Raw genomic sequence first — 10,011 nt, 5'->3', positions numbered from 1 at the left:
ATTAAATAAACAATGTATTGTTAATAATAAATAAGGATAGGTATCCTGGTCCCAAGCTGTTAAGGGCTTTATAGATCAATACAGGCATCTTAAATTGGGTCCAGACTTCAATGGAAATTGGAGCTTATATGGGCAAAGCTGAGAGCTGAACAGTTGCGGGTGGATGCATTGCCATGCTGAATCCTTGCTGCTATGGCTTTCGAGCTCTGCGATTTTGATTCGATTATTGTATACGTATGTTGCTGCACGCACGGCGGGCTGGGCGTCTCTGGCCAAGAAACTTCATCTAACATTCAGGGAGTGAGTACCTTCAAGGTTGGCGCCCAGAAGGGATTTCCCACTAAAATGAAGCAATCAGATGTACTCAAAAGTACTCTTCGGAGAGCATGCTCCAATTCTCCTAATCCTGATTGTTAGTCATGTCTGTTTCAGAGCTCAACAGCATCCAGAGGTTCCCCCATCAAAGCCAGCCACAATTACAGGGAATCCTTCCCACTTGCTCCCTGGCATCAAGAGCATTTTTAAGAAAGCGTATCAACCAACCAACATACACCATCAACCACAGAAGAGGGACAGGTGCCCGGTTTGTTTTGTGCAGAAAAAACACAAGAGAACTGCAGCTGGACAATACCAGGCATGTGTCCAGACAATTCCAGGAAATGGACAGCCTGTGGCTTTGCTTGCAGCACGGATGAAAGTCAGATGCCACAGGGAAAAATCAAAGCAGTGAGGATTCTCAAGCAGGAAGCTGCTCTGCTTTCAGTTCCCCCACCAAAATCACATGGGCCAGAATGCTGTATATTCCCCCCACATGAGCTGTGTAGTCTAGTCAGTTTTTGCTCCCTTGACAACAGGGTGGGGTGGTGTAAACCCACCAGAAAAGACGTGAGCAATTATGTTCTCCAAGAACTCCTGGATAGGTCTGCTAAATGGCCCACCCAAACATGTGAACTTGCGACGGGAGTACCATTCATATCAGCCTTTGCATCTTTGCTTCGTCTGTGTGTGTCCCGTTTCTTTGCTTCATTGCAATTGCCCTCCCAGTCCAGTCTCTTCTACACAGACCCAAAGAATCCAGAGAAGAGAAATCACTTCCCTTCACACCGGCGTAACGAATGCAGGGAACCCCAGAACCGCTTCCCATATTTCTACAAAGGCACCAGGTCAAACGGAACAAGGCCAAGCCCATCTTGTCCCTCAGCACAAGGAGCAGTTGACCAGAGAGTGGACTACCCAAGCCCTTTCCGCCATCTGCAGAGACGCTGGGCCCCGTGCCGTTCCATGCAGGCTTTCTGCAGAGGAAGAAGCAAATCCTGAAACCAAGGAGGGCCCCCACTTTCTTGAATATTGCATAATTCGGAAAACCCGGGGCAATGCTGCTGCTGGAGGTCAACCTCCTTTGGTCCCGAGACTCCCAAGGCCTTCCGATTTAGAAAATCCTTCAGTTTCTTTCAACTCTGACATCTCTGCTTCTGCCTCTTTCTGCGTCTGCACCAAAATAAGTGCGACTGGAGTTTGTTTGGGTGGGTGGGGGTGCATTTCTCAGCTTGTGAGAGTTACCTGTTTATTGCAAATGTATCAGCATGGCTTGCCTTTGCTTTTCTCTGAGGATCACTGGGTTGCCTTCTGCACACTAAGTTGTCTTGCTGTATTTATTACTTATTAGATTTGTTTGAAAACCGCCTATTAGCATCAGGGAGAGAAACCAAATATGGGGTTTGATCTTCCTGGCTCAAATCCCATCTCTGTCTCTGCTAATCAGAGTCTTGGCCAAGTCAGCTCACCTTCCCCAGCTGGTGTTCTCGCAAATAGGTGTGCTTGAATGATGACAGCAGCCGCTATTCATTTTGTGAATGCGCTAACTCCCTTCAGGGCAACCATTTTGTGAGAGTGCACACAGACCCTGTCAATACCCCCAATGTGGGCCATAAAACAGGGGGAGTCCCACAACTAGACAAGCCATCCTTAAAGATAATTGCGCTGCGTTCCTTCAGCTCCCAGGAAAAGTGAGTAAGCTTGCTTCAAGAGATCTAGCCTCTTGATATAACTGGCTGGCATCCCCGCATGACAAAGAACGAAATATGACCTAGTTAATGTGTATACCAAATCTAGCCGCACTGGTAGCGAGGATCTGTAACTGATAAATCATTCTTGCACAGGTAGGGGTGGTGTAAGGAGAAATAATTTTCATCAGATACCAGATTAAATAAGGTCTTTATTTTTGATTCAAGCACCCATAAGTGAAGGTTTCTAGTTCAAGTTAAACAGGAAGATAATCAAGGGACAATCACTTAAATAGAACCTACTGCAAAATACTTTCACAAGACTTTGGATTCTCCTGTATCATTAAGTTCTACAGCTTTATGAACCAAACCTGCACCTTGTTTAATAGCAAGGCTAGAGTTGGAGACATTACTTGCCAGCAGGCCCAGTTTATACATTCACAATTTAAGGGGCGTACAGAAGTCAGTCCGTCAGACTTCAAACCCTTCCTAACTTACAACTCCTCCTTGGGGCCAAAGTGTCAATTGAATACTTATTACAGATCATCCCATCTGAACCTTCCACTTTAAACTTGTGCATTACAATGCACTTTTCAAACACAGAATGAGTGTATCCCTATCTTTGGATGAACTCCAAAAAGGCTAGAAAAAGGAGGCAAGATGCTTCAGCAAAAGGCCTCTTGGAACTAAGTTAAGAACTTGGAAAAGAGAAGGGAAAGAGTCAGCATTGCCCAATACTTCTAGATGCTCCTCTATCCATTGATACGGTAGTTCAAGTGGATTTCTGGCTTGATGTCAAAGACCAAGTTGAGAAGTTTGCCCAGGACTTCCTCTCTGCTCTGCTGGAAGCTGTTCTGAAGCACCAACATTTTCTCCTGAGTTTCCTTTTCCACTTCAGTGGCCGAGCTGCCATGGGAACCAAGTGCCTGGGGGTGGCAGGAAGAGGAACAAGAATTAAACAGGTGGCAATGTGAAAAAAGAATGTTCATGTGACCTCAGGAACCCCTAGATACCTCCTGGGGTAATGGAGTTCCTCAGTACAACAGAGGCCCATTAGCAGGGGGAAAAAGCGAAATGAAACGAAACGAACAAAAACAAACAAAAACAAAACGAAACCCCTAATGCTAATGAGAACACCAAAGTGGCAGCTTCTGGCTGGAATGACTAGAAGTGGATTTGCTGTTGCAAATACAGAATGAATCTGAAATAGCTATTTAACCATTTTCCAGAAAATATAGTGTGGGTACGTGCACACACTTACTTTACAAAGGTGTGAAAAGTTCTGCACAAACAGAGGCTAAGAACCAAGAGTGTGGCATGCTCACAGTAAGCCAATAAACCTTAAGAGTAGAGGAAAAACCTGCAGTACGTTGAATATGTGGCAGTGAAGGACCAAAAGAATCATTGGAAGGAATACTTTCTGGGCTTTAAAAAGGGAAGGATGGAAACACCCTCTGGAAGTGTTTCTGTTAATCTGGCAATAAATGTTAACGTGTGCAAGACTGGTAGCAATATTATAGATGTACTTAACAAAATGAAATAAGTATATTTAAATTTTATTTAAATACAGAATGTAGCTTGGCAAAGATGGGAACTGAGCTACAATGAGAAAGGCTGATTGCCAAAAATGCATGAAGCTTTCCTGGAACTCGATACACACAAAAAAAATTGTTTGCCACAAAGACAGCAGTTGGTGAAATAAATAAATTCCCATTTGTGAGAATTGTTTGGAAGGTTTCAAGTATTCAGCGGTCTAAATGATTTTATGCACTTGGGAATGTTTTTCAATCCGAAATGGACATGATGGACACTGCAGAAGCTGCATGAAACAAAAGGTGGCCTCAACAAAAGAAAATTAAATGTTTTCTCTCTTCAGGCACATATCCTAAAACCAGGGTGTTTTTACATGTAGTCATTTTTAATATATATTAAGCATGGAGAAGTCCATGCTACTGTCTTTATGTTTTATATTCAAAGTTTTTATTGGATAGGTATATTTAAATATCATAGTTCAACTATATTGTGCAGTTAAATTTCCCCCTAAACAAGTTTGAACTGAAGTATGAGAAAACTGATAATATTCATGCCACACATCAAAAGTCAACACAAGAAAGCAGAACTACAAATGCAGTTTGTCCCTAGCATGCATTCTTTCTTAACAGCAAAGCACCCCATGCCAAATCAGATAATGTGGAGTGCACTGGGAAACGCCCCAGTTTTACTTTTGCTGGAAAACCCATAACGCTGCTTATCCTTCTGGCACTTCGTAGGAAAGGGTTTTCAACCACTGTCATCCAATCTGGCAAAACATCAGGGAAATTTCCCCTGCTTTACTATGAATTAGCAGAAACCAGATGGTTGCTGGAAGCCTTTCCTACAAATCAGCGCAGCTCCTGCCTCAACGATCTCCAGGGCAGGAGGAGCTAGGATGCCTCGGACAGGTGCACCCATGTCTGAGCACAGCTGGGTTCACATAACAAGCAACGGTGTTGTGCTTGTGCTTTTTACACTTTGGGTACTTGTCATGTCATGCAAAGGCGGTCAATCATTTTGTGAGACCTGCAGTGAGCTTCTGGCTTTCAGAAAGTGTGGAAAGCTTAGGAGAGCTGGCCTGAACTTTTGGAAAACATGGGTTTCTTACACCTGCAAGTATCTTCAAAGCAGACAAACAAAATATGTCCACCGCTGTCAGGGAGAAGAGCCAACCTGACTAGGAATGCAGTTTTTTCAACATGGAAAAGCATGGCATAAGTTTCCCCAGCAAGCGATACTCTGGAACACCTGAAAAGATCATCAAGCCGTTATCAGAGCTCAGATCCTCAAACTTTACGATCCCAGAACTCTCCGAATCTGGACAGAAGCTAGACTGTGTCTACCACGTCCTGCTGCTTGTGAGCTTTGTGGAAGCCACCATGAAAAAGGAGACACAGGACCAGTTTACAGCCGTGCAAAAGCACTAACTATATTCATGCGAGCGTTTGCCTGCCTGGCCCTGCCAAAGAGCCAAGTCCTTGAAACTTAGACACCTGAAACTTGCTACACACACTTGGTACCAGGAGTCCTGACAGCCTGATACCAAGGGAAATTGTGTCCCTTGGACTATTACACTCACGCATCCACCACCTTGCTAAAGGACAGATCCCTCAGGGGAACTGGGTGAATGGAGAAGTTCCTTCAAGGAGGGTGGACCTTGCAGAGATCAAAGAGCAGTGAACCCCAACATCTGACTGAAGCAGCGGAGGGGGTTACTAGAAGCCTTTCCAACAAGCTCTCCTTAAAACAACCTGTCCCCCTTGATCAATGCTAAAGCATAGCATCAAACGAAGAAAGGTGACTTTGTAGGTGCAAGATTACCAAGCAGAGATACTCCAACAGAAGGCAAGAACCAGGACACGTCAGAAAAGAAGGCGGCGGCTCAGCACTGGGGGTGTGGAAGACGGAGAAGAGTTCCCGGACTCTGTCTGGTTCTTAGGTAGTAGGAACCGCTCTGAGGGTGGAATTAGATGGGATGGGATGTCTCTGTGGGCTTAACTCTCCACATGGGCAGATGCCACTCCCACATCTTAAAGAGACTGTTATTTTGATTCATGAGGTCTGTAATCTGCAGAGTGCCAAAAGGAGACTGTGCCGCTAAGGTTTAATCTAACTTTGCTGCAAAGGAAAAGGGGAGAAATACCTGCAATACGAATGCCTGGGTACAGCCATTATACTTATGGTTCTTTTATTTGATTCATATGCCACCTTTTTACTTAACAAAGAGCTCAAAGAACTTAATCCTTATCTTTAAAAAGAGGTGATAGGGCTGATCAAGCTAATTACCACTGTAGCAGCCTTTATTCACTTATTTGGAAACTTGGTGTGGTAAGGTTTGAACCAGAATAGAGGACAGTATCTGAAGAACATATTGGGCAAAAAGCTGGTCGTTTAACTTTGAAAGAATACTACATATTACCTCACTTGGCAGAGAAATCCATTCAATTCCTGGCAGAAAGCATCAACTGTTTGCACTGATTTCAAAGCAGCTTCTGTTCTGGTCCTGATGGAATTGCACTAGTCTAAATTACCTCAGAGTTCTATAAATAGACACTTGTTCTTCTTCATCAGATTATGGCCCTGCATAGCCAGACTCCTCCCTGAGTCAGATGTGGACAACAGGAACACAATTCTAATCTAATCACAGTTACACAAGGGGCATTTAGAAAAGGTTGTGTCTTGCCCTCTTATAAAATTTCTTTATTTGGCTTCCTCCCTCTGGAACACTGAGTCCCACACTCCTAGACTGGATAATATTTGCCCTCCCGCCCCTTGAGATTGGCAGCAGAGGCCCTCCTCCGGGAACCCTTCGTGAAGGACATTAGGAGGCAAAGTACCTGGAGGAGGGCCTTCTCTGCGGTGGCGCCCCATCTATGGAATGCACACCTCAGAGAGGTCCACCTGGCGCTGTCATTATTTGTTTTTCGGCGCCAGGTTAAGACCTTTTTATTTCAGCGGTATTTTAATAAGTTTTAATATTGGTTTTTTCTATGTTTTTAATTGCAGCCAGTGTGGGTCGGGAATTTTCTTTATGCTATTACATTGTAAGCCGTCCTGAGGCTTTTTTGCAATTAGGACGGCATATAAATATTTTAAATAAATAAATTATACCAAGATACCTCTGCTTTTGTATACCAATGGGGCTGTACCACTGTCTCCATCCAGGAGTGAGCTGAATTACTTATCATCTGCATTCAGAACCTATTGTTCCACAAACAGCCTATTATTGGTAAACAGTCAAAAGTTCTACTGTTCTCCTAAGTTTGAATACCATTTAAATGGGCGTTAAATGGGGATACTGTTATACTAGGAACTGCACAATGTAGGGACAGTCGTGAATGAATCTTTGCTCATTCCCCAGTTAATTGAACCTCTAGCCAGGATGGGCAAAGAAGTAACGCCAAGATTTCACAAGCCTGTGACTTGAGAAAGAAGAAAAAGGAGTGAAACAGATTAGCTAGCATAAACAGGTCACCCACCGCTGCTTCCTTTGCTTTGAATTCTTTCTCCCTCTGTAGGCGATACTGCTCAATTTCGGCCTGGGCCTCTTCTTTCGCTTGTTTCAGCCGCCGGTTCTTCCCTTTTTCAAGAGAGGAGAGGCAAGACAGAGAGATCAGACCAGTAAGGCAGCTTATCCCAGATTAAACTGTAATCCAGTAAGCTGGTTTGTTAAATGTTTCCAGGGTACAGAGCTACAGCACCCTTTAAAGCAGCCATGCACAACAGTGCTAGAATTTGGCATGAACCACAGTAATTATCTAGAGAACCGAGATGGTGTTTGCCTAAATTTAAAAGAAGTGTCTCACCAGAAAAACCCAAGCACCTATTTGAACACAAGTGAGGCCTCATTTTTCCTAAAAGCCTTAAAGTTGGCCGCTATTTAAATAGCTCCATCAAAGGAGAATTCACAACTTCCCCAGGCCCTCTGCCCACTGTCAAATAGCTCTTACCCTTAGGAAGTTTCTCCTAATGCTTAGAAAAATGTCTGCTTCCTTCTAGTTCCAAGCTTGGCTGTAAACAGCCTCTTAATCAAGCCCAGGAATTCATTACAAGCTTCCAAACTGAAAATTATTGGTTACTTCCTCCTTAATTTTATCTTCAACATGTAGCACAACCTCAGGGATCAAGACAGATATCTTTTTCTTTTTGCTATGCGTCACCTTGACCAATGACTGAAGGCATCGCTACATCAAAAATGCATTTTAAAAAGAGAAAGATAATCCAACCACAGGAACGGTAACTGAGGGCAAGGCTGTATACAGGCCTAACTTTGCCCAGTCCACAGGGAGGCATAAGTCAGGCTTCCAGCATACTGATTGCTCAACTTCAGTGAATCAATCCAGAGTAAGACCATCATGTGCCTGGAAAGGCCCTATCTGCAGCCACAAGTGGAAACCACACTTTGAGTCAAAGGCTATAAGACTGCACAGCAGACATCCAAGCGCTGCTTGCTTTTTCTTTCACAGCCCCGTTGCTGCTTGCCTTTCAGGCCACTGTTCTTCCCTTAAAAGGCTGCCAGCGACAGATCCTTTGTCATTTTGACCATTGCCACCTCCCCAAATGAAATCGAATGTAGAACAAACCCACCAATGCAACTTCCCTTCATCACACAAAGCTCTTTCTCACAGGATCTCTGTTTGCGGGGTTTAGCTCCTTCAGGACACAGGCCTCTGGATTGTGCTGTAAAACCCCACTGCTAAAGTGCCCCACATTGCAGGCCTCCCTGCTTTATAACACGAAATTCAACTATATGTTCCTTGCCTTCACTTCCCCTCAAACTCTGTCCATTAACTCCCAAGCTTCATTGTTCTCTCCCCACCACAAGCCCATGTGTACCACCTGCCTCAGGTCCTTCCACATTAACATTTTCAACACTGGAAGGCCTGAAACAGGAACAGGCTTCCTGGTGCTGAAATGACAATACAGGCATCAAGGAGCCTTCTCCAGGAATGGCAGGCCACCACTGAGAAGGCCCTTCTGACCATGGTGCCACCCCCAAAATGCTTATTTCTCCTAAAAGCCTTCATCCTTCTTCAAACTGGCAAAGTGCTACCTAGTCCAACTCTGCCATCTGTCCCTGACAGTCTATACACCTTGCCTTACATGCAAAACTTACCACTGAAGTACACTCCAGTATGTCTTCTCATCATTTCTTAAGGGAAAGGGTCAACCTTTGGAGACCAAAGGCACCTTTTGCTAGAGCAGAGCCCTTGCTCAGTGTCTTTTTATTTATTTATTTATTTATTTAGACAATTTCTATGCCACCCCATTCGCCGAAGCCTCGGGGTGGCTCACAAACATAAATAACTTCGATAAAATAATATAACTTAATAGTATAAATTAAGTTTCACAAGACCATGAGCTTCATCTCGCTCACCTGCCCAAAGGAACCCCCAATCGCTGCATAAAAGCCAGCTATGTCAACTCAGCCAGTTTTCTTATGCACACTTGGGTATACACGCACAAACCTCTGTGCCTCACAAGACGGTTGACGGAAGGACAACCCTGAGCCACAGAAGCCACCTTGGATTCTTCACAACAGGAAAAGAGGCAAGACATAGATGCAATGTAACCACGAAAAGGTTCACCCCAGTGAGGTCCAAGGCTGAGGACTCCAACAATAAACCCCATTCAGACCTGGGCTACTCGCACACACGTCTGCTTCGCAGCGGGCCCCCCTCTGAACTCAACAGGCTTGCTACACACTTCTGATCTTCCCGTTGAGCCTCTGCTGCGCTCCAGCCGGTTTGGGCAGCGCTGTCCCAACCCGCCTGCCTCAGCCCCCGCTCTGATGCAAGCGGCCCCGGGGAAACCTGCAGGACAGCGGCGCTTCTGCGAAGGAGAGGATGCAGCCGCCATCCCCAAGCGGCTTGCCCCCCGGGCAGGGGAGGGGAGCGGAGGGGCGGGCCAGGCCGCCGTTCCCAGCATCCCCAGCCAGCACGGCGAAGGGGCAAGGATGATGGGAGGCATCGATCCAACTGGGAGCAGGGGCCACGCCGCCGGGCCTCTGGGGAACGCGGGAGCGCAGCCCGGCCCGCCCCGGCACTCACGCTTGCGGGCCTCGGCGACCTTCTCGGCCGCCCGCTTCTCCGCCTGCAGCAGCTGCTGGATGCCCTGCGACTGGCTGGCCATGGCGGCGGTCGCGGCGCTCCCCGCAGCTCCTGCCGGCCCCTCTGCGGCGCGCGCGCCCGGCCAGCCGCCCGCTCAGTTCCGTCGGCTCCGCTCGCCTGGCAGGGAGGCTGTCAGCTGCCAGCTGACGGGTCACGTGAGCGCCGAAAGCACCGCCCCTTCCCCCCGCCGCCGCGATTGGAGGAGCCGCTCGACAGACGGCGGGCGGAACGGCCGGACCCGCCTCCCCGGCGGGACGGGCTCCGCGCTGCTCTAGGCTCTCCTTCTCTATGGTGGGATAGAGCGACCGGGGCCTGCAACTCCGGAAAACTTCGCCCGCGGAGCGGTGTGGGGAACAAGAATGGCG

General features: G+C 46.6%; 1 protein-coding gene across 1 annotated transcript; it reads right to left on the bottom strand.

Moving 5' to 3' along the window:
• Positions 1 to 2,197: 2,197 nt before the first annotated feature.
• Positions 2,198 to 9,751, bottom strand: ATP6V1G1 (ATPase H+ transporting V1 subunit G1). Its single transcript, XM_044440085.1, has 3 exons — positions 9,587 to 9,751; positions 7,016 to 7,116; positions 2,198 to 2,929 (listed from the first exon to the last, which is right to left on the bottom strand). The coding sequence occupies exons 1-3, from the start codon at positions 9,666 to 9,668 to the stop codon at positions 2,756 to 2,758; spliced, it is 357 nt and encodes a 118-aa protein (XP_044296020.1). The 5' UTR covers positions 9,669 to 9,751; the 3' UTR covers positions 2,198 to 2,755.
• Positions 9,752 to 10,011: the final 260 nt, after the last annotated feature.

The sequence above is a fragment of the Varanus komodoensis genome, unplaced genomic scaffold (assembly GCF_004798865.1).
Source record: "Varanus komodoensis strain SLA01 unplaced genomic scaffold, ASM479886v1 scaffold36, whole genome shotgun sequence".
NCBI classification, from domain to species: domain Eukaryota; kingdom Metazoa; phylum Chordata; class Lepidosauria; order Squamata; family Varanidae; genus Varanus; species Varanus komodoensis.
The sequence above is the reverse complement of the archived record's forward strand: the minus strand, read 5'-3'. Positions and strand labels throughout refer to the sequence as shown.